The 25,341-nt window shown below is 56.3% G+C and overlaps 10 protein-coding genes across 10 annotated transcripts; 7 read left to right on the top strand and 3 right to left on the bottom strand.

Moving 5' to 3' along the window:
- Positions 1-61: 61 nt before the first annotated feature.
- BCV69DRAFT_281061 (PFU-domain-containing protein) lies at positions 62-2,929 on the top strand. Its single transcript, XM_025491846.1, has 5 exons — positions 62-174; positions 267-453; positions 534-818; positions 891-1,351; positions 1,426-2,929. The coding sequence occupies exons 1-5, from the start codon at positions 103-105 to the stop codon at positions 2,761-2,763; spliced, it is 2,343 nt and encodes a 780-aa protein (XP_025350602.1). The 5' UTR covers positions 62-102; the 3' UTR covers positions 2,764-2,929.
- On the bottom strand, positions 2,790-3,768 carry BCV69DRAFT_281060 (ACN9-domain-containing protein). The gene is made up of 2 exons (XM_025491845.1): positions 3,275-3,768; positions 2,790-3,179 (listed from the first exon to the last, which is right to left on the bottom strand). The coding sequence occupies exons 1-2, from the start codon at positions 3,704-3,706 to the stop codon at positions 2,901-2,903; spliced, it is 711 nt and encodes a 236-aa protein (XP_025350601.1). The 5' UTR covers positions 3,707-3,768; the 3' UTR covers positions 2,790-2,900.
- A 521-nt stretch (positions 3,769-4,289) lies between these two features.
- Positions 4,290-5,126, top strand: BCV69DRAFT_281058 (hypothetical protein). Its single transcript, XM_025491844.1, has one exon. The coding sequence runs from the start codon at positions 4,546-4,548 to the stop codon at positions 5,029-5,031; it is 486 nt and encodes a 161-aa protein (XP_025350600.1). The 5' UTR covers positions 4,290-4,545; the 3' UTR covers positions 5,032-5,126.
- Positions 5,127-5,405: 279 nt separating this feature from the next.
- BCV69DRAFT_281056 (histone-fold-containing protein) lies at positions 5,406-6,733 on the top strand. Its single transcript, XM_025491843.1, has 3 exons — positions 5,406-5,754; positions 5,848-5,913; positions 6,022-6,733. Exons 1-3 carry the CDS (start codon positions 5,661-5,663, stop codon positions 6,300-6,302), a joined length of 441 nt encoding a protein of 146 aa, XP_025350599.1. The 5' UTR covers positions 5,406-5,660; the 3' UTR covers positions 6,303-6,733.
- A 155-nt stretch (positions 6,734-6,888) lies between these two features.
- Positions 6,889-9,948, top strand: BCV69DRAFT_281055 (DEAD-domain-containing protein). The gene has a single exon (XM_025491842.1). It carries the CDS (start codon positions 7,015-7,017, stop codon positions 9,841-9,843), a length of 2,829 nt encoding a protein of 942 aa, XP_025350598.1. The 5' UTR covers positions 6,889-7,014; the 3' UTR covers positions 9,844-9,948.
- A 325-nt stretch (positions 9,949-10,273) lies between these two features.
- BCV69DRAFT_297367 (hypothetical protein) lies at positions 10,274-14,022 on the bottom strand (the record flags this gene model as incomplete). Its single annotated transcript, XM_025494106.1, has 4 exons — positions 10,274-10,783; positions 10,870-11,820; positions 11,896-13,580; positions 13,704-14,022. The coding sequence occupies 4 exons, from the start codon at positions 14,020-14,022 to the stop codon at positions 10,274-10,276; spliced, it is 3,465 nt and encodes a 1,154-aa protein (XP_025350597.1).
- Positions 14,023-15,255: 1,233 nt separating this feature from the next.
- On the top strand, positions 15,256-16,014 carry BCV69DRAFT_238545 (GNS1/SUR4 membrane protein; the record flags this gene model as incomplete). The annotated part of the gene is made up of 1 exon (XM_025489962.1): positions 15,256-16,014. A coding segment is annotated over one exon (759 nt), but the record flags the coding sequence as incomplete, so codon positions are not given.
- A 1,015-nt stretch (positions 16,015-17,029) lies between these two features.
- On the bottom strand, positions 17,030-17,409 carry BCV69DRAFT_297365 (hypothetical protein; the record flags this gene model as incomplete). Its single annotated transcript, XM_025494105.1, has 2 exons — positions 17,030-17,112; positions 17,280-17,409. The coding sequence occupies 2 exons, from the start codon at positions 17,407-17,409 to the stop codon at positions 17,030-17,032; spliced, it is 213 nt and encodes a 70-aa protein (XP_025350595.1).
- Positions 17,410-19,605: 2,196 nt separating this feature from the next.
- Positions 19,606-20,758, top strand: BCV69DRAFT_245495 (hypothetical protein; the record flags this gene model as incomplete). The annotated part of the gene is made up of 3 exons (XM_025490156.1): positions 19,606-20,002; positions 20,087-20,387; positions 20,464-20,758. Coding segments are annotated over 3 exons (993 nt in total), but the record flags the coding sequence as incomplete, so codon positions are not given.
- Positions 20,759-22,553: 1,795 nt separating this feature from the next.
- Positions 22,554-25,314, top strand: BCV69DRAFT_119252 (3-deoxy-7-phosphoheptulonate synthase). Its single transcript, XM_025489141.1, has one exon. The coding sequence runs from the start codon at positions 22,679-22,681 to the stop codon at positions 25,172-25,174; it is 2,496 nt and encodes an 831-aa protein (XP_025350593.1). The 5' UTR covers positions 22,554-22,678; the 3' UTR covers positions 25,175-25,314.
- Positions 25,315-25,341: the final 27 nt, after the last annotated feature.

Raw genomic sequence — 25,341 nt, 5'->3', positions numbered from 1 at the left:
GAGCAGCCGTCGTCATCCACTCAAGCAGTGGAGCGAGGCTGCCACTCCTTCCTCACCTCGGATACCAACACAACCAAAGGCTACCCTCTCCCTCCCTCCAGCATGTCCTCCTCCTCTTCAGCATCGTCGCCGCCTTACAAGCTGTCGGTACAGTTGCAAGGACACACTGGTGATGTGAGTCAGGCTGGTCTACACGCCACGTCCCATACAATCTCGAGCTGACCTGTCACTCTCAATCCCACTACCCTTCCGCTACTACTGTCCAGGTCAGAGCCGTAGCCACGCATACGACGTCTTCAGGCTCGTCTCTCATCCTTTCGGCTTCAAGAGATACAACTGCATGTGTATGGGCTCGTCTGCCAGGCGCACAGCATTTCGAGCCGCCACAGGTACTAGGGGGCCATGGAGGATATGTGAATAGTTGCCATTGGCTGTCTGATGGAGCTGGGGGAAGTGAGTCTTGAGAGGCATGAGAAAGATCCCGGAGCCTTCCTCGCTGACGATCATTGATTCGCTCTGCTTCTATCTTGCAGTCTTCGCACTTACTGGTGGCCAAGACAAGCTCGTCAATGCCTTTGAGGTCTCCGTAGATGCAGATGGAAGGGCAACGAGCTCGAAAACCCCAGACTATACGCTCCTAGGCCACGAAGACAATATCTCCACCCTCGATGTTGGACCGGGCGGGGCGTACATTATCAGTGGGAGCTGGGATAAGACCGCTCGGGTATGGAAGGGATGGGAGTGCGTGGCTACTCTCAAGGGTCATTTGCAGGCAGTCTGGGCAGTGCTGGCGGTAGATGAGGACAGAGTCATTACTGGTGAGTAGAAGACGCTCGACCTTCGATGACCATTTCCGCACTAACGGGCTTCTCTGCACCTGTTCCCGGTAGCCTCTGCTGATAAGATCATCCGGTTGTGGTCCATCTCGCGTCCTGCCGAGCCTATCGCCGTTTTTGGCGGTCATGATGACGCTGTGAGAGGGCTGACGTTGCTTCAGGACGGGAAGAGCTTTGCAAGCTGCTCAAATGATGGTACCATCAATATCTACTCTTTGGATTCCCTAGACGCTCGTGGGATAAATAGACCGAAGCGGACTCTCTCCGGTCACACCAGCTTCGTGTATTCCCTAGCGACCCTTTCAGCCGCTCACGAGCTTGTCTCATCAGGCGAAGATCGCTCCGTGCGTGTATGGCAAGGCGACGCCCTGATCCAGACGCTCACCATACCTGCCATCTCGGTTTGGTCTGTTGGAACTCTGCAAGACGGTGATCTTGTTTGTGGAAGTAGCGATCACCAGATCCGGGTGTTCACCAGGCAAAAGGAGAGGATAGCAGATACGGAGGAGCTGGATGTGAGTGCAAGAGCCAATCTCAGGCCGTCTTAACTGCTGATGCTGACCGGTCGCTCCTCACGCCACTTCTGCAGACCTACGAGCGCAGTATTGCATCGCAAGCGCTCAACAAGACACAAGTTGGAGATGTCCGCAAAGACGACGTTCCTGGCGTCGAAGCTCTCTCACAGCCTGGTAGCAAGGAAGGCCAGACTAAGATGGTGTCCAACAACGGCGTGATTGAGGCTCATCAATGGTCGATGGCATCGCAGAGATGGGAGAAGATTGGTGAGGTAGTGGGAGGCGTCGGCTCGGGCCAGAAGAAGCTGCATCAAGGCAAGGAGTACGACTACGTCTTTGATGTGGACATTGCCGATGGCGTGCCACCCCTCAAACTGCCGTATAATCTCAGCGAGAACGCCTACTCCGCCGCCCAGAAATTCTTGGACAAGAACGAGTTGCCAGCAGAGTATCTAGAGCAAGTCGTGTCTTTCATCGACAAGAATGTTGAAGGGGCCACCATTGGCGGAAGGTCCAATGAGGCGTACGTGGACCCATTCTCCGGGACGGCCGGAAGATACGTTCCTGGCAGCGGTGGGCCAGCGCCTGGAAGCAATGGCTCGCGGCCCACTACACAAGCTACTGCCCCGCCTGCTCTGAAGATCCTGCCCCAGAGGTCCTACCTTTCCTTCAAGCAAGCCAACCTCCCAGCTCTTCAAGCTAAGCTCAATGAGCTTTCGGCCAGCTCCGGCTCGCCTATTGATGCTTCGAGCATCATTAGTGCTCTCGGCAGCTCGTCCTCGCCCGTCGATTTGACTCCGCTTTCTCAAGCCATGACAAGCTGGCCTCCTGCTGCTAGGCTACCGCTGCTTGACATCTACAGGCTGTCCGCGCTGCAAGGTACGACTGCGTCAGTGCAAGGCTTTGTCTCAACAATCCTCGAAGCGGCCGAGTGGACTTCGCCTGTTGACTCCAAAGCCAAGGAGACAAACACCATGCTAGCCGCCAGGGGTGTTGCGAACCTCTTCAGCTCACCTCAAGTAGGTCAATTGCTGAAGCTGGCTGAAGAACTTCTTGCTCAGCTGCACAGCGCCGACTTTGCCAAGATGAACAAGAATGGAAGAGTAGCTTTTGCCACGATCGTGTACAATTTCTCCGTCGCCGTCACCGCCTCTGCAGAAGCGCAGCCCTTCGCCGGAGCCATTTTGGATGCGATCGTCAAGATTCTCACGGAGGAAGAAGGGGACAGCGAGGTCATCTACCGCACGCTCATTGCACTGGGCAACTTGCTCGTCTCGCCTTCTTCGAAGAAGCTGCAGGTGGGCAGCGTACAGCTTGCAAGGGATGCTGCAGAGGCGTGGGGAAGCCGATTTTCGGGCAGTGAAGAGAGGATGAGGGTGGTCGCGGGTGACCTCAAGTCTCTCGATGTATAGAATGATCAGGCCAGAGCAGATGCATAATCTCGATGGACGGGCAAAAGCCAGACAGTGTCTGATATTACCAATTACAATCATCTGCAATAGAGAACACCAGCGAGCTCATGCTGCTCAACGTGATCGGCGTACATCGCTCAGCGCCCTTTGCCTCCCTCCTCTTTCGGGGCCGACGAGTCGAGGATGTCCTGAATGACCTTTCTCCCTTCCATGCTGTCCCCACCACTCGAAGCGCCGCCACCTACGGTCCCCTCTGCGTTTGGATCCCCAGGCGATAGCGGCGAGGTAGAGGTGGTGGCTGCCCCGCCGGCATCTTGAGGTGTGGGCGCTCCTGGCGGGCCCGGAGCCGAGGGGTTGTACAGCTCCTGTGTGGCAGTCATGAACTCGTGTAGCTGGTAGAGCTGCTCTTCCGATAGCTGTGGAGTCGCAGGTACGGAGGGCGGGGCTCAGGGATGGTATCAGCATGCCAAAGCAGCCTCCAGTACGACTTCTCCTGCAGCGGCGCACTCACCTTACTGAACTCCTCCTCTTTTAATCTCCTCCCCTCGAACTTCGCCCTCTCCTCTCCACCTTTGGCCTTCACCCCTCCCGCCTCGAGCTGGTCCAGATAGACCTTCCACTGACCTAGGAATCCCACGATCTGCAGGGGGTTTGTGACTGCCTTGTGCCGCTTGAACTCGTCCTTGACGTACGTATCGCCGAGGGAGCGCATCTCGTAGGAGAGTAGATGCCGGTGAGCTCGCAGTAGACGGCGATATAGGGGTAGAGGTGGGAGAAGAGTGTTGGCTGTGCGGGATAGGAGGGAGGTGGGGTTTGCTACGGGGAGATTGTTGTTGTTGGAGGAAGAGGAAGAAGCCGAGGATGACGAGGAGGTAAACGGGCGGCTGGCTGCGGGGTGGATGGAGAGCGCCGCTGCTGCCGCTGCTCTAGAGCGCAGAGGCATTGGGATTCGTACAAGAGTGGGTGTCGCCATGGCGATGCTGGTCGATATGATGGAAAAGTGCAGCGTAGGCGAAGGATGGCGAGGCTCGGAATATCGAGTGATTAGACTACTAGCGCTATTCCACTTCCTCCACCTCTGCTTAGTCATCAGCCCACGTACTCCTTTCCGTTGCAAGTGAAAGTCCAACCTGCGAGGACGCGTACGCTTTCTTCTGAGCAGCAGCAGCAGCAGCATATCTTGCGACGCAGTAAGAATGTCGCACATCTACGATCCTCTGTCTAGGATCGACGTCCCTCCTCCTCGCCACGATGTCGAGTCTGACAGCGAAGAAGACTACAGCGAGGACGAGGATGAGCTGCCCACCTCGGTAGGGGAGAGCAGTGTCTCTGCTTCCCACGTCTCTTTCTCACCCGCCTCGCTCCCCAACAGGGCAGGAGGCCAGGATGTTACCATTCTCATTGGTCAAGCGGGAGAGGGAGTTGCGGTAAGACAGGAGTTCAAAGAGCAAGGGAGGATAGACTGGAGGGGTCGGCAGGTAGGCAGCTGGGCGGAACACGGGGAGGGGACTTGCATGCTGCTGTACCCTGGAAGTGCGGTTGCTGAGAACATCTTGGAGCTGGCAGAGCTGGTCAAGACGTTGCTGAAGAAGCTGGATGCAAAGAGGTGAGTGGGGACCGCTGAGATGCGCTGCACTTGGCTGAAGTGCACCTCTACTCTGCTCGAAGGAGCTGCTACAAGCCTGTGAGGAAGCTGACGGCTTTCTTCCACTTCTCTCCAGCCTGACCTTGGTCGATCACTACAACACCACCCTCTATATCAGCACCGACTCATCAGCAGGGATGTCATCGTCCCCGACGCCAGTGCGCTTCCTCTCCTCTTCCAGCGTACCCTCCACACCTGCAAGCTACCTACCCGAGCCCACCCAGCCCTTTGCACCCCCAAACTACCTCTCCCACCCTACGCATACGGTCTCATCTTTGCTTCTACAAGAAGCCATCTACGCAGGCATCCCCTCGCAGGTCTTCCTGCTCCCTAGCACTGTACAGCAAGCTCGTCCTCACACCAGGCTCGTCAGCAGGAAACGGAAGTCGAAGAAGAAAAAATCACAGGGCATGCAGGGACTGAGTCTAGAGGAGGAGTTTCCGTCTGATGAAGATGAAGAGGAGGAGGAGGCGCAGGATGAGGTTGATCCCGCGCCACTGCAGGTGGACCTCGTGGGGTCAAAGGCGAAGGGAGGCACTGGCCCGCCGATGGCAGCGTTCGTGGAGAGCAGGAGGAAAGTGGCAGCCAGGCGAAGAGCAGTAGCCAGTGGCATGTATGTGTGAAAAATCACCCGCAAAAAAAATGCGATAGCGCTGATTTGATGAGTCTAGATGTCTTGTATCTTGTCCGGCGTCCTAGATAGCAATTTCCGAAAGGGCCAAAAATTGCTCCTGGAGAGGCTCGAACTCTCGTAGTCATCGTTTCGTCTCGGACCCAGCTAGCGCTGGGGATGACATTTTGTGTATCGGCAGTCAAAAATTGACGAGCAAATATAAGCAATGCGGCTAAACCAACTCACCCACAGGAGCATAGGAGAGAATCAAAGAGAGATAGACGCATGGAACGTACATATACGCCACACGCAGGGCGTAGCAAGAGACGAGGCGTGTCTCGCTTCTATCCGCCTTGCATCGCTCTCCTTTCCGAAGCACCTACCTCATACTCGTTCACCATAGCTTTCGCGTCCTGATTCGGGAGGTGATCGCCCTACAGCCTCGGACTTCTTTTCTCATACGACATTCTGAGAGCTGCGCAGGAAGCTCGCTCAGCCGTCCATCTCGTCCCTCGAGTGGCTCATTGTGGTGCAGGTCCATCCTCTACAGACCCTTCCCGCACCTCCTCTCGACCTTGGTTGCCTGCCTCCTCAACGCGGAAGGGCTTTCGGGCTCTGATCGCTGCCTCTGACGTCAAAATGTCTGACAATGAACAGTTCGGTAGCGGCGGTGGTGGTGGAGCAGATGAGGAGCTGACATTGCCGCGAGCAACGGTGCAAAAGCTCATCTCAGGTGAGTAGTGGGAGGAGGGGCGTACACGAAGAAGCAAAGCGAGCAAGAAGACATGGCAAGTCTAACCCGACAGCTTCCCTCTTCGACCGGCAGAGGCTCTACCGGACGATCTTTCTGCTTCAAAGGAGGTGAAGGAGCTCATTGTTGAAGCATGTACAGGTGAGTAGGCGAACGGGGCAGCGCGTAGCGTCTCCGACGCCCTAGTCCTGATGATATCCCTCCCCTCTCATCTTTTTCTGAATGTATCCATTGCTGGATCTCTCGCAGAATTCATCCACCTCGTCTCATCGGAAGCAAACGACTTCTGCGAAAAGTCGGGCAAAAAGACCATCGGGCCAGACCACTGCATGCAAGCACTCAAGGAGCTGGGCTTCGAGTCGTACGTTTCACAAATCGGAGAGGTGCTGGAGGATCACAAGGTGGAGATGAAGCAGAGGGAGAAGAAGGCGAGCAAGATGGCTGGAAGTGGACTCAGCGCCGAGGAGCTTCAGGCACAGCAGGAGGCCCTCTTCGCTGCTAGTAGAGCACGGTATGAGGCTGGCAACTAGAAGCGAGGGACCCGAGGGGCAAATGAGTACGTACCAACAAGGTCGAATCCCCGCGCTTGCCAAGCTCGGGATCACGAAGGGAAGCGGACATAGCAGCAACGGAACAGCATTGTACATTGGCGGCTCTGTCGAACGAAGCGGATACAAGCACAGAGCAAGCGGTCCGCGCAGAGGATTGCTCTGCCCGAGGGCAACCAGATAGAGGAAAGGGGCTGTTCGCGGAGCTCACACTTGCGACAGTGCGGCTCGTATCCGAGAAAGACCTGTACATGCAGCAACTTCATGGCAGGCAGTCACGGCCGAGTCGTCACACTTAGCCCATACAGCACCTTCAAGAAGGTCGGAACGAACATCAGCGCACTCAGAGAATTCTACGATCACGTATCCGACATCCTGCCTGTCTGTGAAATATAACCAGTCCGTTTTGTCAGTACGTGTTGCTTGTTTACTGTCGCGTCGCCTCTTGTGAATCTGGGTCGTGTCTCTCTACATTTGAGGGTGGTCCGCTCACCCCCTCCTTCCGTTCCGCGCGTTTTTCCGTGTTCCTGTCCGCCGAAGGGAAATTTTGGATCCCACCGCTTCTTCGGGAGACGTCGCAGTGACCATACGTACACTCACATCCATCACTCGAGCGTACAGCCATCATCGCCTAGTCTCCGGGACTGACAAGGAGCCTCGATTACGTACCTCACATATATCTCCAAGGCTCACCATGCCGACAGCGACGAAGCGTCAGAGCCTTGGCGGCGGCGGCGGCGCCAATGGGTCCACATCATCCCCTTCCGCTTCCAAGGCCGCTTCTTCTTCGAAGAGGAAGGCCAACGATGACGACTTCATCATGACACTGGACTCGGATGACGAAGACGCTGCTGCAACTACCTCTGCTGATGTCGCTGGCCCTTCTTCCAATGGTCGGGCTGCAAGCGTGGATCTCGAGGAGAAGGCCTCGCCTCCTCCTCCTGTCAGCGCCCCGACTGCCAAGCCCAAGGCGCAGCTAGGCAAGAGGGAGAAAATCATCGATGGCAAGGGCAAAGGCAGAGCTCCGTCTACTTTTGATCCATCTGCAGCAGGAGATGAGCTGGCGCTCGACAAGGCCTTCTCTTTCGACGTGGAAGAGGAGGAGGGAGGACACAATGGCTGGAACTTCAACGTCAAGCAGGGCGGCGTGGAGGACGGCAGGATCACAGTGGACGACATCATCGAGAGGAAGCGGAAAGATCGGGGAGACGAGGGACTGCAATTCTCAGACGATGAAGACGAGGACGAAGCAGGAGAGCCAGAGTGGACTGGCTTCGGCGAGGAGGAGGAGGAGGAGGCCGATGAGCCTGATGAAGACGCGCTCGGAGTGACAGACGGCGATGACGACGAGGACGGCATCGACGAGTTTGGAGGAGGTGTCAAGCTGGCCTCTGAATCCGATGATGACAGTGAAGACGAGGACGAGGACGAGGACGACGAGTCAGATGACGAAGAGGACGTAGAGTCTGCCTACGATTCTGGCTCGGACGAGGAGTCTGACCAAGAGACAGCGGTGGACAAAGCACGCAAGGCAGCCTACTTCGCCTCTGAAAGCGACCTGCAAGCCAATGGAAAGCCCAAGAAAGAGGGCGAGGATGAAGAGGTGACATCCTCTTTTCAGTCATTCTCCCTGGCGCGGCCTCTTCTCCGTGCGCTGGCGGACCTCTCCTTTGCCACGCCTACACCTATCCAGTCGCGTACCATTCCGATCGCTCTGGCAGGCAAGGACATTGTAGCTGGAGCCGTCACTGGATCTGGAAAGACTGCTGCCTTCATGCTTCCCATTCTCGAAAGGCTGGCTCACCGACCTCGAGGTCAGTCCGAAGCCAAGACACGAGTCGTGGTCCTTACCCCAACTCGAGAGTTGGCAGTCCAGTGTTGGAACGTAGGCAAAGCGCTGGGCAAGTACACAGACGTGCGGTTCTGTCTCTGCGTTGGTGGTCTGTCCCTCAAGTCCCAAGAACAGGAGCTCAAACTGCGTCCAGAAGTCGTCATTGCTACACCTGGTCGTCTGATTGACCACATCCGCAATTCTGCATCGTTCGGTATCGAAGACATTGAAATCCTAGTCATGGACGAGGCCGATCGAATGCTCGAAGAGGGATTCGCTGCAGAGCTGAACGAGATCATTCAGTCCACTCCGAGGGGACGTCAGACGATGTTGTTCTCCGCTACCATGACTGATGACGTCGACGAGCTAGTCAGGCTGAGTCTCAAGCGGCCAGTGCGACTCTTCGTCGACCCCAAGAGGACCACTGCCACGAAACTCATTCAAGAGTTCGTGAGAGTACGAGGTGCAACAGGAGGAGGACCCGACGGCGAGGAGGTGAGACAGCCCAACTCTAAACGTACAGAGGACGAAGCTCGTCCGGCGCTCCTCCTCTCGCTATGTCTGCGTACCTTCCGCCACCAAGTGATCGTCTTCCTCCGTTCGAAGAAGCTAGCCCATCAGCTGAAGGTCCTCTTTGGCCTCATGGGCCTCTCGGCGGGTGAGCTGCACGGAGACCTCTCGCAGGAGCAGCGTCTGCACGCTCTCCAGTCCTTCAAGGATGGCCGAGTGGATTTTCTCCTTGCTACCGACCTCGCCTCGCGTGGTTTGGACATCAAAGGCGTTCAAACAGTCATCAATTACGACATGCCTGCCCAATTCGAAATCTACATCCATCGAGTTGGTCGAACGGCTCGTGCAGGCAACAATGGTCGTGCGGTGACCTTGGTGGGTGAACAAGACCGTCGTCTTCTCAAGACGGTCCTGAAGAGCTCTCCTGCAGAGCAGATCAAGCATCGCCTCATCCCCGTCGAGGTAGTGGCGAGTGTGCGTGACAGGATCGAATCTCTCAAGGGTGACGTGGAGGAGGTGATGAAAGAGGAGAGGGAGGAGAAGGCGCTCCGCCAGGCAGAGATGGAGCTCAAGAAGGGCACCAACATGATCGAGCACCGCGACGAGATCATGAGTAGACCAAAGAGGACTTGGTTCCAGACTGAAAAGGACAAGGAGGCAAACAAGAACCTCTCCGCTTCCGAATACAGGAATAAAGTCGATCCCGCCTCCGCCTCGCAAAAGCGCAAGGAAGACCGACAGGCCTCCTCCTCGTCCTCGGCAGCAAAGCATGATCGCTTTTCTGGTCTGTCGCGCAAGCAGAAGCGCACAAAGATGGCAAAGGAGGAGCTTGCTGCCGAGGAAAAGGGCAGCGGCATGGGCCGAGGAGCCATTGAGGCGGGGATTCGCAGCGCGAAGAAGGCTGCTAGGCCTAAAGAATTGGGTATCCCCGAGCCACGCAAGGGCACAAAGGTGGCCAAGGAGGGTGCGGGAAAGAAGAAGAAGAGGAGCAGTAGTGCTGCCCTCAAGGTGGGCAAGAAGGGTGGCGGGTTCAGTCGAGATTTCAGCGAGAGGGGAGAGGGAGGTGGTGCTGGTAAGAGGTCGAGCGGCGGTAGCGGTGGCGCCGGCAGAGGTGGTGGGTCTGGTGGCAAGTCGAGGGGCTCGCCAGTCAAGAGGGGTGGCAAGGGTGGTGGCAGGAGGTGAAAGTAATTTAGGTACTCCCCTCACAATACAGACTATTACTTCCAGCTGCATTGGATCCGCCGACGCAGTGCGAAGGAAGAAGGCGTTGTCATTGCTCAAAACGGAATGCTGGATGACAGGGAAGACTTTTTATTGCGACAGATCCGGGCCTAGCGGTCTTACGTTTGCTTACTTGTGTTGTACAAGGACTTGTGCTGCATGCGCTTCGGAGAGGTATCTCAGGTGAGGGGGATGAGCCAGCGAACGAGAGTGTGGTCCGTGTGGCTTTCAAGATGGATATCAAGGACTTTTGTCGATTCGCTGTTTGTCAAGTGCTTGCTAAAGAACATATCATTCGATATGCATGGTCCTCAAGTCGGTCCTGGGAGAGGGTGCAGGCGGGTGAATCTTGAATGCTTCGGTACGCGATGACGAGGCATCCCGAGTCTATTCAATGGCCGTCGCTGACGCCAACGCCGGCATTATTGTCGAGCCCGTGCCAGAATCTCTTGCTGACGTCTCCAATCACACCTTGAGACTTATCGCAGTCTGCGCTGCAGGAGTGGACGCTCTTCTGACTGTACGAGTCAGAAATGAGCCATTTATCACAGTGCACTGCTCCGGCGCCTATGCCGGTCATCGTGGATGGCGTAAATGCTGGAGCTGAGCCGACCGTGGCATGCCTGACATGACCAAAAGGCATACCGGGAGCTACATAGTCTCCAGTCGTTGCGAAAGACGAGTATGGTGGAAAGGGGAAGCCTGCGGTGCTGTTGTGTGAGTGGTAAGGCACAGGTCCATGGGCAGTCCCTTGGTCTCGGTAGTGGTGAGCTGATTCGGGAGCATGGCCTTGCTTGGCTGGATGGGTGATATCGTGGATTGCCGCCGCCGTCTCAACCACTGGCTTAGCAGCCGAAGCCGCCTCTGTGTTGACGCGGATGTTAGGGATTTGTCGTACGTGCTGAAGGTTGTTGGGAGCAGAGCAGAAGTCGATCGTAAGCGCGTCAGCTACCCAAATGCTACCCTGGTATGTCGCGTTCGACTCACCTCCACAATGCGGTCCTTTTGGACCCTGGTGAAGGTTCTATTGTTGACGCTTGCTTGAATTAGGCGGTGTAGGGCGAAGAACAAGCCATCAACACGGCTATTGAGCCATTGCGTTCCTTTCTTGAGGACGCCGAGCGCTTTCTCAGCAAGCAGGTCGCGCTGGTCTGGAGAAAGATCATCTGGTACAAGCTGAATGAGGGAGATGATATACTCGATGGGCTTGAGTGGTGACTTAAGCTGGGGTCCACCGCTTCTGAGCAGTTGGATCAGTTGCTCCAATTGCCACTTGGTGAAGTACGTGAGAAGGCGAGTGGGTGTGCCGGGGGGGAAGTGCTCTACCGATGGAAAGACCTCTCCGATGACTTCTTCGTAGTTGGACAGCAGAAGCGATACGGGCCTCCCACAGAGCTTGGTGTTGTTTCGACGTCTGATCAGCTTCTTGGCCGAACCCTCGTCTTTGAGCTCAATAAAGGCACAATTGGCAGTCTTGCCCGTCTTGACGTCAATGGGGACGTGCACTGGCTGTGCCACGTCTGCCGGGTCAGGAAGCAGCTCGTACGGATCGGGGATCCACTTCACTATGTCCTGGTAAGAGGTCTTCCACGGAATGTTGTCAACCCTAACTACTGCGATCAGGTGACTTTCATCCGGCAAAGGCTCCACTCGAATGTGGTTGTCGGACGCAGGAGTCCGAGCGCTTGCTGCTTTGCTAGGAGACGACAGCTGATTCCTGGCTTCCTGCTGATCTTCGCTCGCAACGTGTCGCTTTACCTCACATTTGGTGTCCTTGGCGCTACGGTCTACGTGACTGCCGCCAGTGTAAGTTCTTGGACGGTGTCGTGATCGCTGTGGGCCGTAGAACGAAGCGTCTTCGCTAAAGGTAATGGACAAGTCTGCAGTGTTGGAAGTTCGGTCTGAGCTTGTGTGCTGAGGTGTGCTAGTACATTCAGGCTGATCACACAGTCAACTAATTAGCATCACCTATCTGTCGAAATGCGTGTCGAGACTGACAATGAGCCGACTCACCTTTTCGGAGGGAAGCGGAATAACAGGCTGACGAGCCAGAGCAGCTGCTACTACATCACTATTAATGCCTCGTATGGGACGATTGATGCCGAGTAAGGCTTCAGCGACACCAGGGAAGCGCCCTGTCAGGTCACTTCTGTTGGACGCAATGTGCGCATGCATGAGTTCGGGCGCAGGATACAAATTCGGGTCAGTGTAGGCCGTCGGTCTAGGGGAAGGATCAGCATCACCGCCCCGTGACCAAGCTGCAGCTTGAGCGGCTTCGGCCGCCGGTAGTGACAGAGTCAAGCCTGTGACTATCCCCTGGCAGGCAGCGCATACGTGTCGACGAGGCGGTGTCGTCGAAACCTGATTGACGCCCGAGCAGCAGCATGCCGAACAAGCTCGATGATTGCAGGGTAGAAGAATGGCCCAGCGGAGGACCAGTGCTCCGCAAAGCTCACATGAGATCTTCTTGAGATCTCGTCCAGTCGCTCCACTGGGGGAGGTGCGGTGGTACTGCAAAGCAGCGGCCACTGCTCGCGGGTCGGCTTCGTCCAGCGTGATCTGTTGATCGTTTGCTTCGTGCCCATTGCGAGAACCTGGCTGACCGTTGTGGTCGATGTGGTCGAAGTACTGACCCTGCAGCAATTCAGTGTAACTGTCAGGAAAGGGAGAAAAGACACCCTGGCAATCAGGAGTCGCAGATAGCTCTGGGCTCGACACTAGTCGGAGAGATGCTGGAGTGGCGTCTGTAGCAAGGACAGTAGTGACTGCTCGTCGACGAGAATGAGCGACGTGGTCGAGGAGGCGATCGAGTTGTTCACCATTCGGAGTTCCACCAGAACGGCTACTCTGGATGGCTTCGCTTGGCGAGTGACGGCTGACATTGGCAGGTGCGACAGAGTGGGACCCAAAGATGTCCTCGTCTTTTTTAGCTGCTGACTTCGCTCGGTTGGGCTGATCAAAGACAGTGGCAGCGGTAGTCTTGGTCATTGTCAACGCGGTGGTCTTAGAACGTCGCGATAGACCCTGCCTCATGACCGGAGGGAGGTGTTCAGTGCTGTTGACCTTTGAGACGTGACGGTGAGAAACGGTCACATGCGCAGCACCGCTACTGCCTGCAAATCCGCCAGAGTCTGTCCGAGCGTGCAGGCCTCTTGCTCGCTCTGCGGTACTTTGCTCTGGATCATCAAAGACCTCGAAGCTATCTGTTGATCTGTCGCTACACTGATCGTCCGCTGCACGCTTAAAGTCTGCGAAGCTGTGAGTCTGTCCGATGGCATCGAAGCTGTTTGGTTGTGTCACGTGGCTAGTGATTCCGTTTGACATGCCCTGCCTCTCGCTGGTGTACTGCAACATTGCTGATCGTAAATTGACATCGAGAAGCCATTCCGGATGGCACTCGACAGCAGCGAGATGCTCTGACTCGGCATGATGTGAGGCTACGTACGAGCTGGGACGAGTGCTGTGGCGGGACTTAGGTGGAGAGCCAGAATGGGAAGGACTTTGCCAAGGGTGAGCTGAAAAGGTGGTGGCTCTCAGTCGCGTTGCGACATCAGATGCGTCGACACGGTCTCCTTCTTCGCGAGCACGAGATCGGACTGGCTCAGTGCTACGCGCAAAGTGAGAGCGGGTAGGGCTCTGATTGCTGACAAGCGATAGACCAAGGCGGGAAGAACGCCGGTGGAGAGCAGCGGCCAGGCCTGGTAGATAGCCCCGCAAAGGGGAACAGGGGTGAGGAGAAGTGTCAGAGCCAGTGACAGAGAGACACCGTCACGATACGCAAGGCTTGCAGCACATGGCTCCCTTGGTCGTCAAGTACCTACCGTGGTCCTCAATTGATGCGTATGGCTGTTCGTGGGTAGCAGAGACTGTATTCTGAGGTCCCGCTTCGATCTCCCCTCTCGGATAGTAAGCGCTTTGGAGCAACTGTGCCTCCGACTTTGAGCGATGCCTAGCGGCGATGACAGGATCTGAGCCTGGGTCCAGGACGGCTGTAGCAAAGCCAGGCGAAGTGAACTGTTGCGTGTCAGGGACTGCATTGACTGGCGTTCTTGGTGGACTGGGACTGGGAGCTGATGGCGAGTATTCGGATGGAAGTAAGTGCTTCCTAGCCCTGGTGGACGTCGCAAGGGTGGAAGCCATGGCGGGCGACCCTTGCCAAGGAGAAGGACTGCTGAACGAGGTAGAGGTCAGGATGATGTTAAAGATGTCAAGAGCACGTCTGAGGCTCGACAGAGACCGACTGTAATTGTGTCGGTGCAGTCAGAGTGTATGCCATAAGAGAGAGATGGCTTTAGCTGTGAGAATGCGTATAGGGAGTGAATTGGCGGAGAGTGTGAGGAATGGTGCTGGTATGGGTATTGAGGAAGGAGGCGAAGGTAGGGGGTGAAGGAGGAGACCAGGGGAAGCAGCCAGTCCAATGTCCAGGCAAGCGACGAGGCACCGAGGCGATGCAGGCAGCTGCAGCGCCTACCATCGGTCGTGAAGAACAATCCTCGTCCGCATGGCATCCGATCTCCTCGTCCGATCTCCTCGCCTCGGCAAGGCAGGGCCAGCTGCTCAACTGCAAAACAGCCAGAGGATTTCCTGTCGTCTCTGTTCTTCGAGTCTGGTCATGGATTTACGAGCCTTTGATGAGATGACAGTCTCAAGAGCTCAGACGTCCTTCTGCCCTGACATACGGCCATACGATGGTGCCAAGCTCGCCTCGTACCTATTCTCTCGTCGGGGAATCTGGTGTCAAGCCTGGTGGCAATGATCTCATTTCATTGTCCTCAGTGTGTCAAAGCTTCCAATATGGACAATACAGTGTGTTGCTGCTGCCGTTCTTCGCGTCTGATTTGAGAGGTGCACTTCATCTTGGCCTTTTGCGCTAGGAGTGTCAGAGTAGCGCGTCTGTGATTGGAATTGGAGGTACGGCGGTGGGATCTGGGCGGCGGCCACGCGGGAAGCCACTTCCGGCGGAGCGGAGGAAATCAACACCTCGGCAAGAGAACAACAGAGAGGCAGTCCGAGACAAATCATTCCTTTGCCCCTTGTCATCCAAGCGTCCTCACCACCCAGACTACAAGAAGCTAGGTCACTGACACCAGGTCAAGACGCTCCCCCCCCACTCATCCTCTCCATCACTACCATTCCCACACCACCCGCGACCACCACAATCAACCGCTCTACTCCCCCCTTTTGCCCTTCTTATTGCCTGCTCTCCACGCTGCCCGCTCAGGAAGCTTGCACTACTCACCACACCCTCCCTCCTGTCTAAGCACTCAGCATCAACCTCTCAGGATGTCGCCTACACCAGTCTACGATACCCTTGCCGCCATTTGGCACATTGTCACACCCGCCGCCCTCCATCCCGGCCCCAACTCGCCCTACCTGACATGGCAGGAAGGAGTCACACCGCTCTCCACCTTTCCCATCGTGGCTCTCTCCACCGCCGCCTACCTGGCCACGGTCCTAGGCGGCCGCGAGCTGATGAACAGATTCAAGATTCCGCCGATGCAAGTGAAGGAAGCTTTTGTCGTCCACAATATCTTCCTCAGCTTCGGTAGTCTCTGTCTCCTGCTCTGCATGCTCGAGGAGATCCTGCCCATCTGGTACCAACACGGCTTCTTCTTTGCCATCTGCCACACCAAATCTTTCACCCCTCGACTGGAAGCCCTGTACATTCTCAATTACTACACCAAGTACCTCGAGTGGGTAGACACCCTCTTCCTCGTAATCAAGAAGAAGCCACTCGCCTTCCTACATGTCTACCACCACGCCGCCACTGCACTCCTCTGCTACTCCCAGCTCCTGGGACGTACAAGTACCTCTTGGCTGGTCATCACTCTGAACCTCTTTGTACACGTGGTAATGTACGCCTACTATGCCCTCACCTCGCTCAAGATCCGATGTCCTTGGAAGAAGGCAGTGACCAGTTTGCAGATTACCCAATTCATCCTGGACCTCGGAGTAGTCTACTTTGCGTCCTACACCCACTGGGTCGAGAAGTACGCCGTGCCTCTTCTGCCCGTCATGGGAGCCTGTGCCGCCGAGAAAGAGCATGCCGTCGTCTCAGGCGTGGCCATCCTCTCCTCATACCTGGTCCTCTTTGTCATCTTCTACAAGAAGACCTACAGCAAAACTTCTGCCAGCACCCGCTCAGTGCGATCGGGCCCAAGGTCTCCCATTCGCGAAAAGGACGCTTCGGAAGTCTTGAGCAACACGGGCACTCGAGTGGTCAAGGCTGCTGCTGCCGCTAGCGGCAATGGACTACTCACGGTGCAGGGAGACCTAAAGGAGCGACCTACCACGCCTCAGCTCGAGTCGGGCCGAAAGGAGTAGAGTGGCAGGGATGGCAGGAGAGGAAGAGTATACCTTTGGCATCTCACCTCGCCTCGCCCTCCTCTGATCTGTCACAAGCACACTCAAATCCTTCCTGATGAACCTGAAGAGCCTCAATCACTCTCTCTCTTTCCTTAACATATCCGCACTTCGACGTCGCGACGGTGGACCAGCATCTCTACCGCACTCTAAGCCGAGAACTCTCTTCGTCTTCTTCAACCTCTTCGTTCCTTCTCTGTTCTCTCTCTCAACGCTCCTACTCTCCTTGAGACCTCTCTCCCCCTCATGGCGACGATAGTATACAATCCCCTTCTTGGACCTCTTCCTCTCTCAAAACCAACCAGATACAAGGCAAGACACAACGAGATAGAAACGGATTAGACGTCATCATAGCAAGGAACTCCCAGCCCCAGCCCCAGCTCCATTCCCTGTCTTAGACTCATCGTGACTTACAGACGCTCTCAAAATCAGACCTCATACCTTCAAACTCCCAGTGGCCATCATACTCCTGTGTCAATCTTCAGTGTCCAGTGTTCAATGTCCAATGTCGATTGTCCAATGTCAATGTTTATCCAAGCAGCTCTTTCGACATCATTCGCACTCGTTCCTGAGCCTTTGAGCGTGGGTATGTGCGAGCGTGCGTGAGGCAAGGACCGATCTGAGAATAGCTCTTGCGACCGATTGCATACATTCTGGTCTTTGTATCGATTGGTATTTACTCTTTACTCTCCTCGTCTTGATACACGTACACGTACACACACCCACTCTCTCTCTCTCTACCTCTAACTCATTTTTTTTTCTCTCTTGCCGATGTCTCCCACCTCTACTCCTCGCCACGCTGCTTCCTAGCGTCCTCCTTTAGCTTCTCAATGTTGGCCGGGTGGGTCAGCGCGTCTACTGCCAGGTCTGTTGGAGGGTGAGAGAGAGTAGAAAAGGAGGGAAAGGAGAGGAGGTGAGCTTCTCTTCCCATCGCACCACACCCCTTTCTTTCTCAAGGCCAACAATTGGCCCCAAGACGGGAAGCGCATCGCCTGCTCCCTCGCTACAAGTCTCTGCATCGCTCTCCCACTCACAGACAGTGAAAGCCCCTAGAGCGATTCCGAATCCAGGGAAGATGTTGCGCATGTAGAATCGGTGGGAGAAGATGGGATGCTTGCGCCATGCTTCACGCTTTGCCCAGGGATCTCTGTAGAGTTGCGACATGCTGGGCTATCTAGAATGGGATGCGACGTGGGGAGAGGGAGAAGAGAGGGGTGGTGAGTACACATTGAGTTTCAGGTGTGAGGAGTGAAGATCCACCTCTATCCGCGCTCTTTTCTTCCTCTCTCTCCCCCTCCCTCCCGCTGTCATCTTCTCACTTCCTCGCTTGTTGTCAGGACAATAACGCAAATGTTTAGTGGCCCAGCATCTTTCGATGAACGTCGCCTTTGTTGATAAATTCTGTTTTCGGTTGCTCATCATTCTTGGGTGTGTGTGTGCGTCTCTCCCTCTACCGTGCCTTTGCACCCGCTTCTCCGAGGTACTCATGACTGATGCGAGAATGAAGGCGCTGTACTCACTGAAAAGCGGTTTCTTACTGACTGATTGGTAACGAGGCGAGGGAGGACAAAGGATGTCAGCTGTGTAGCCCGAGGAAGAGAATGACAAGTCTCCTCCCTCTTCGCCTAGGCCCATGAGTCCTTTTCCTGTACCTCTATCCTGCCTGGGTCCTCTTCGCTCCTCTGCCTTTTGCTGCTGCATATACCGATCAGTCTCTCCACTAGATTCTTGTCACCCTACCCCTCCTCTCGAAACCAAGTCATAGGACGAGGTGAGTTGGAGGGGCAGTCATGGGATTGACAGATTGATAATTGGGTTGAAATGGACTCATCACGTTGGTTGTGCGGTGGAGTGTGCATTGCTTGTGGTTGGAATTGGATACTGCTCCATGATTCAAGATGCTGTACTCACAGTGCGCAAGGACGATGATGGTACCAGGGGGACGAGGGACACGCGGCAAGAATATGATCCAGGCAATTGCGATCGTAGGCGGACGTCGTCTGCTTCTAGCCGAAGGAAGTCTGGCTTGGCTGGGGGGGGGACTCTGGCTGTGTGGCCTTGTTCAGCGCCTGCGTCTGCCTGCCTGCCTGCCTTGCTGCGCTGCTGCCCCCGCGCCTGCCGATGCATCTCTCGTCATCTCAACCCCGCCCGGCCTCTAAGCACCACACGCCGCCCACGACGTCCCCCGCGATCACAGTGGTCCACTCACGCCCTCTTTCACCCCTCGTCCACCCAGATCCTCCTTGTCTCACCACCGCCGCAGAAGTCACTCACTCGAGTCATCCTCTCACCCTTCCCTCCTCTCCTGAGAGCCACATCAGCTCACCACCTCCCCCCCACCCCCACCCGAGGCCAGGATTGCGCTCACCATCGGCCGTACCTGACACTTATCATCTCTCCAGGGAGTCCGAGGATCTAGATTACCCTCCGCCCGCTCTCCCTTCTTTTCCCCCGCCGTCCGCCCTCTCCTCCCTCCCGTTCCCTTACCTCTCACCAGTTTCGCCCCGCCCCGCCCAAGGTGCATATAGGCTCATCGCCTCGGGCGATCAAAGCGGAGGCTTTTGCCCCCCTCGGACCTCGCTTTCCTCTGACGGAGCGCAATCTTGCCCTCGTCTCCACCTCTCGCGCCCCAGGAAGCATTCCGGGCCGCCCAGCGAAACCGCATCTGTCCCCATGTCCATCCCCTACTATCCAGCCTCATCTGGACACCAACACCAAACTCAGCACGGCTTCCCCTCTTCCTCCAGCCCATCACAAGGCAACATCCACACCGGCACCAGCGGCAACAATCAGGCTGCCAACGGGGGGCCCACCTCACCCCTGCGCTCTGGTGCCTTCTTTGAGCGTCACAACATCTTTGGACGTTCACGATCCTCCTTCTCTTCGGCAGCAGCTGCTTCTGTCCCTTCGCTCCGATCAGACTCGCCGGACCCAAATCAGGCCGGCTACTCACCCGTGGAACCAGCATCGCCCACCAGCAGGAGGTCAGCTTTCCGCCCCGGGCTTCTCACCCGTCACTCTTCCTCTTCCACCAGTCGTATCCCACTTGAGCACGTCAGGTCCAACAGCTCCTCCAACAACGACAGGGTAGGCTTCCCTGCTTCACGTCCATCCACCAGCTTCCGACTTCCTCAAGACGAGCAAGAAATGTCTGGCAGCAACGGACCCAGGATGGCTGGCAGCAATCAGATGGTCAGGACCGAAAGTTCCGGCGGAACAGGCTCGAGCACAAACCCATTTGGTAGGATGTTCAGGAGGTACAGTCAAGGTCAGGGAGTTCATGCTAGGACAAATTCCAATGCTAGTGATGCTCCTCCACAATTGGGAAGCTCTGTCACGCCTACGGGAACGAATGCCAGGATGCCAGGATCCGGAGGCAGAAATCTGCCCCCCTTGGACACCGGGTCCAACAACGACTCAGTACCGGCAGCCATCACATCTGCTGCACCCGAGCGCTCTCTTTCTGAGCAGACCACTGGAGCCGGTTCGAATGGACCTCCTGCTTCTGCCCCAGCAGTAACGACGAGCACGACGACCGGGTCCTCTTCGGCACTCCAGACCTCCGGTACCAATCCATCCGCTCAGGCAGGAATTCATCGCCTACGACTCGTCCCACACCTTGAGGCTACTCGCTCACTTCATTTTGAGCCAATCGAGAGGGACGTCCGAGAGAGTGCCACGCCTGTCAAGATTGGGCGCTTCACCGACAGGGGCCCCGCTGCGACTACGGCTGCAGCTACTGAAGAGGCCACTACAAGTCGAGTCGTGGGGTCAAGTGCCCCCTCTGGCTCAGCACCTGGCAATCGAGGAGGTGCAGTACCAACGACCGCCGGCGGAGGAGGTCGTATCGATTCTGCTCGGATCGCATTCAAATCCAAGGTCGTCTCTAGAGGCCATGCAGAGATCTGGTGTGAGGCCGGCGGCAAGTTCTTCATTCGAGATACCAAGAGCTCTTCTGGTACCTTTTTGAACCACATCCGACTGGCCGGCGCCAACATTGAGTCGAAGCCTTTCCCGATCAAGGATGGAGATATTCTCCAACTCGGTGTCGACTATCAGGGTGGAACGGAAGAGATCTATCGCTGCGTGAAGATCAGGGTCGAGCTGAACCGCGGATGGCAGCGCGAGGCCAACCAGTTCAAGTGAGTAGTCGGCTTTTGGAGCCAGCAGCGACCGATGATGTTTGCTCACACACCCATGCGCCCTATCCCACAACAGTGTCAATGCCTTGCGACAACTGAGAGCTCTGCAAGGCAGCCCCATCCAGACTGCTTCCTCAAAAGCCGCTGTCACAAGCCCGGGCGCTGGCGAGCTGCCTACCAACCGTCAGTCCATGAACGTGACCGACTGCTGCATCTGTCTCTTCTCGGTCACAGTCTGCCAGGCCCTCTTCATTGCGCCATGCTCACACGTATTCCACTACAAGTGCATCCGACCGCTCTTGAGCTCCCACTATCCTGGCTTCTCTTGCCCCTTGTGCAGGACTTTTGCCGATTTGGAAGCGGATGTGGAAGAAGATGAGGCTTGGCAAGAGGCTCTGCTCAAAGAAGCACAGAATGGCGAAGCTGGAAAGGCACAAGGACCCTCTACTCCTATGGTGGAAATGCCCACCTCTGTTGGCTCAAGCGGCCAATCGACAGAGTCTCCCTTTGTACCCTCGCAAGCGATCAATCAGCGCGAGGGCGGCTCCTCGGTGCCTTCGCAACCTTCGGTGCCCTTCACGTCTAGCCGACTACGTCAGCAAGTGCATCACGATGGCAGCAGCGTAGGCGGACATGATAGCGCTCAGCGTCCCGCCACTGCAGTTGCCGACGCTGCCTTCTCTGAGGAACCGTACGATGGCACCATGGTCTTCCCCGAGGGCTCCCGCAGGGGACACGGAAGAAGGACGAGCAGCGATAGCAACGCTGGTGGCGAAGACGATGATGAAGAAGACGAAGTAGAGGATGACGAAGAGGAGGAGGAGGAGGAAATGCTACTCGACGATCGTGCTGGTTTCGGAGCGGAAGTGATGCACGAGATTGACCGAATCTCCGAGGAGGTGGACCGATCAGGATCATCGTCCTTTGCCCGAGGCTCAGGATCTCCACGTGGGATCCAGGCACGTCGGGGCTCTCAGCCAATCTCAATCCAGGGAGTCGAGGGCGGCAGATTTCCCGCAGGCCAGACAGCTGCAAGCAGTGGCTTTTCGCCGCTCGAAGAGGCTCGCACTCCAGTGAATCAACACGTCCTGAGCGTGCTAGCAGAAGCACCTCCTCCTAGTAGTGCAGCCGCTCGACGTCTGGCAGCTCAACGACAGCAACCATCAGTTGGAATTGTTGGGATGCCCAGCTTGGGTGGAGCGTCGTCTGATCTTCTCGACGTCGGAGCACCCTTCAGCGGACCAAGGGGATCGGATGCCGGCTCGAGGCGAGGCAGCAACGTCTCCGAGGACGTTGGATACCTCACACCGGCAGAAGGTAGTCAAGATGGAGATGCAGGCATCAACGGTAGCAGTGGCATCCATCGCTCCCCGTCAGATGGAGCACGAGGAAGTCCCTCCGTCAGTCGTCGATCCCTCGGCAGCGGTAGTCCCCGAGAGCAACGTCCAGGCCAAGGTGCGGCGGCCTCTGCGTCTACCTCTTCCAATCGCGCGAGTCCTTCTACTGCTGGAGAGATGGAGGTAGACGAGGATGGCGACGAAGAGGACGATTATGCCATGGTAGATGCCACAAGTGGACCTCGTGGTGGTGTGGAGGCGCAAGGTAGTCGTCGTGGGTCCGCGATGGGCAGCAGTACAAAGGGCAAGAGCAGGAAGAGGGAGACGAGCGCCAATGGCAGCTTTGACAGTCAGGGCAGCCATAGCCAGCAACAGCAGCAGCAGCAGAGACATGGTCAGGCTTCTCCTACGCCGCTGCAGGGAGGTGCGGCCAAGGTGAAGTCGATGTTCAGAAGGGCTTCGGGCGGTGGAGGTGCGGCGTGAGATGCAAGCGAGCGGTGTAGTGCCAGGGAGTAGAAAGAGGCCAGCGTGGGGCCTGCATTATAGAAGAGAGAGAAGAGGAGCACAAGAGGAGTGTGCTTCCTCTGATTTGAATGATTACTATGCGAGAATAGTCCCATGCTTCTTTACCTTTCACCCATGAATTTATGAATGACTCTTGGCCTGTAGAGTTGCCTGACTGAAGAGGAGGGTGAGCGGGGCGGGCGGGCGCGTGCTCAGGCAGAGACACGCAGGCGCACGCAGGCACAGTGACGCTGCTCCCCTCCTCCACTGCTCGAGTCAAAGGCGGGGAGCGGCGAGTTTTCTTTTGCCTTGCATTGCGCCGCACATCTTCCTGGGCCAAAAGTGGATACGCATACATTCACCCATCCATCCTATCCTTTCCCCCCATCTCACCATCACTACCACCTTCTCCCTCGTCTGGCTTCACCGCAGCAGTAGTAGCAGCCAGGCATGTCCCTCTTCCACACCACACACAGCCCCCTCTCGGCGCTGGATGATACCCGTATCAAGTGTATCCGACCCCTGATCCCACCCCAGATTCTCATCGAAGACTACCCCCTGAGTGAAGCTGCCTCCCACACCATCTCCACCGGTCGAGCTCAGGCAGAGGCCATTGTCAAAGGAGAGGATGACAGACTCGTCGTCGTCGTTGGACCTTGCTCAGTGCACGATGTTGTAGCGGGTATCGAGTACGCAAAGCGGCTGGCAGCTTATGCCGATACGGCAAAGGATGACCTGCACATCATCATGCGCGTCTACTTTGAGAAGCCACGAACTACGGTTGGATGGAAGGGACTCATCAATGATCCTGATCTGACTGGATCCTTCAACATCAACAAGGGACTGCGACTTGCTAGGGGGTTCCTATTGCAGGTAAATGATCTGGGTCTGCCCGCAGGAACTGAATGGCTGGACCCCATTACGCCTCAGTACAATGCCGATCTGGTCAGTTGGGGAGCCATTGGAGCCAGGACAACAGAGAGTCAAGTTCATCGTGAGCTGGCCAGTGGATTGTCCATGCCCATCGGATTCAAAAACGGTACAGATGGCAGCATCCAAGTCGCCGTCGATGCCATCAAGTCTTCCTCTTCCCCACACTCCTTCCTCTCCGTTACAAAGCAGGGTATCTCCGCCATTGTCGAGACCCACGGTAACGACGCCTGCCACGTCATTCTACGAGGAGCCAACTCTGGTCCCAACTATTCTCCCGAGCACATTGCCAAGGTCAGCGCTTCGCTTGAGAAGGCTGGACTGCCAAAGAAGATCATGGTCGACTGTTCGCACGGCAACTCGGAGAAGAAGCATGAGAATCAGATGAAGGTCGTCAAGAGTATCAAGGAGCAGCTGGGCGGTGAGAAGGGAGCGAACATCATTGGAGCTATGATCGAGTCTCACATCAACGAGGGCAAGCAGAATATCCCCAAGGAAGGGCCTGCTGGTCTGAAGTACGGTCAGTCCATCACTGATGCCTGCATCAACTGGGAGACTACCATTGAGGCTTTGGAAGAGCTGCGAGCCGGTGTGAGGGCAAGGAGAAGCGCAGGTTTCGCTACTGAGCTGCCCACTGTGGCCCGCACTGGAAGGGGTCTCGCAAGGGGAGGACCCGCATCTTGGTCACAGAGCAGTACACCCACTCGCTCACTCAGCGCCGTCAGGTCCGTGGGTGGTGGCAACTCGGAGCAGCTGTCGATGGAGAGCTCCATTGAGGACATGGCTGGTCTTGGCGAGAAGTTCGGAAAGGGCTTCAACGACCAAGCCCTGGTCGATGGTCTGGGCAAGGTGTCCACTCCTGCCCCTGCCGCAACCGGTCAGAACTCGTCGTCGCTAGTTGCCGCTGCTTCATCAACGCTGTCTTCTAATTCTCAGAAGCTCAAGGTGGGAGTTCTGGGTGCGACTGGAACCGTGGGCCAGCGCTTCATCCTGCTTCTTGCCAACCACCCCAACTTTGTCATTCACGCACTGGCAGCATCGAGCGCCTCTGCCGGCAAGCCCTACGCAGAAGCTGTTGCTGGACGCTGGAAGCAAGCACGTGCTATTCCGGAAGAGGTGAGGTCTCTACAGGTGACGGAATGCCTCGTAGAGCACTTCAAGGACTGCGACGTCGTCTTCAGTGGTCTGGACAGCGGTCCAGCCTCCACTGTCGAGCCAGCCTTCCGAGCCGCAGAGCTACGCGTCTTCTCCAATGCTCGCAACTACCGCATGGACCCTCTCTGCCCACTCGTGGTGCCACTGGTGAACCCTTCGCACTTTAACATTATCCCACACCAGCGCGCCTCGCTCCCTACGCCCACCAAGCGGGGTTACATCATCACCAATGCCAACTGCTCCACGACGGGAATTGTTGTCCCTCTCAAAGCACTCCAGGATGCCTTTGGCCCTCTTGAGAAGGTAGTCGTGGCCACGATGCAAGCCGTCTCCGGTGCGGGCTACCCAGGCGTAAGCTCCTTCGATATCCACGATAACGTCGTCCCCTTTATCTCTGGCGAAGAGGAGAAGATTGAATCCGAGACTGCCAAGATCCTAGGAAGTCTCAATGGCTCCTCAACCGCCTTTGAGCACGTCCCCGTTCAGATGTCCGCACACTGTAATCGTGTACCGGTACTGGACGGTCACACCGAAGTCCTCTCTGTGCGCTTTGCCCATCGACCACCCCCCTCCATCGAAGCAGTCAAGCAAGCCCTGAAGAAGTACCGCTGCGAAGCTCAAGAACTCAATTGTCCCTCTGCCCCGGCCCAGGCCATCACTCTACATGAAGAACCTGATCGTCCACAACCCCGTTTAGATCGAGATTGGCAAAATGGAGCAGGGGTCAATGTTGGAAGAGTGAGGGAATGTGGAGTTTTGGATGTCAAGTTTGTTGTGTTGAGTAATAATGTGCAGATTGGGGCTGCTACTAGTAGTGTTATGAATGCAGAGATTGCATTGAGGATGGGATACTTGAGTTGAAAGGTGGAGGGGATCGGGGGGTCATTGAGAAGACGAGAGGGGGGAGACGGCTGGATTTTGGAGTTGGACTTTACCAATGACATGTGCTTCGTCACTTGCTTTCTTTCAACAATCAGCGTGATGCCATGTGACGCTCCTCTCCATTGCACGCCAGGACCGAGGTCCAC

This window comes from Pseudomicrostroma glucosiphilum (genome assembly GCF_003144135.1).
Source record: "Pseudomicrostroma glucosiphilum strain MCA 4718 unplaced genomic scaffold BCV69scaffold_2, whole genome shotgun sequence".
Taxonomy (NCBI): Eukaryota; Fungi; Basidiomycota; class Exobasidiomycetes; order Microstromatales; family Microstromataceae; genus Microstroma; species Microstroma glucosiphilum.
The sequence above is the reverse complement of the archived record's forward strand: the minus strand, read 5'-3'. Positions and strand labels throughout refer to the sequence as shown.

Coding starts and splice junctions, on each gene's coding strand:
- BCV69DRAFT_281061 (XM_025491846.1), top strand. CDS start 103: ATGTCCTCCTCCTCTTCAGCATCGTCGCCGCCTTACAAGCTGTCGGTA. Junction 819..890: donor TGAGGACAGAGTCATTACTG/GTGAGTAGAAGA, acceptor TGTTCCCGGTAG/CCTCTGCTGATAAGATCATC. Junction 1,352..1,425: donor CAGATACGGAGGAGCTGGAT/GTGAGTGCAAGA, acceptor CCACTTCTGCAG/ACCTACGAGCGCAGTATTGC.
- BCV69DRAFT_281060 (XM_025491845.1), bottom strand. CDS start 3,706: ATGCCTCTGCGCTCTAGAGCAGCGGCAGCAGCGGCGCTCTCCATCCAC. Junction 3,180..3,274: donor AAGAGGAGGAGTTCAGTAAG/GTGAGTGCGCCG, acceptor GCGACTCCACAG/CTATCGGAAGAGCAGCTCTA.
- BCV69DRAFT_281058 (XM_025491844.1), top strand. CDS start 4,546: ATGTCATCGTCCCCGACGCCAGTGCGCTTCCTCTCCTCTTCCAGCGTA.
- BCV69DRAFT_281056 (XM_025491843.1), top strand. CDS start 5,661: ATGTCTGACAATGAACAGTTCGGTAGCGGCGGTGGTGGTGGAGCAGAT. Junction 5,755..5,847: donor GGTGCAAAAGCTCATCTCAG/GTGAGTAGTGGG, acceptor TTCGACCGGCAG/AGGCTCTACCGGACGATCTT. Junction 5,914..6,021: donor CATTGTTGAAGCATGTACAG/GTGAGTAGGCGA, acceptor GATCTCTCGCAG/AATTCATCCACCTCGTCTCA.
- BCV69DRAFT_281055 (XM_025491842.1), top strand. CDS start 7,015: ATGCCGACAGCGACGAAGCGTCAGAGCCTTGGCGGCGGCGGCGGCGCC.
- BCV69DRAFT_119252 (XM_025489141.1), top strand. CDS start 22,679: ATGTCCCTCTTCCACACCACACACAGCCCCCTCTCGGCGCTGGATGAT.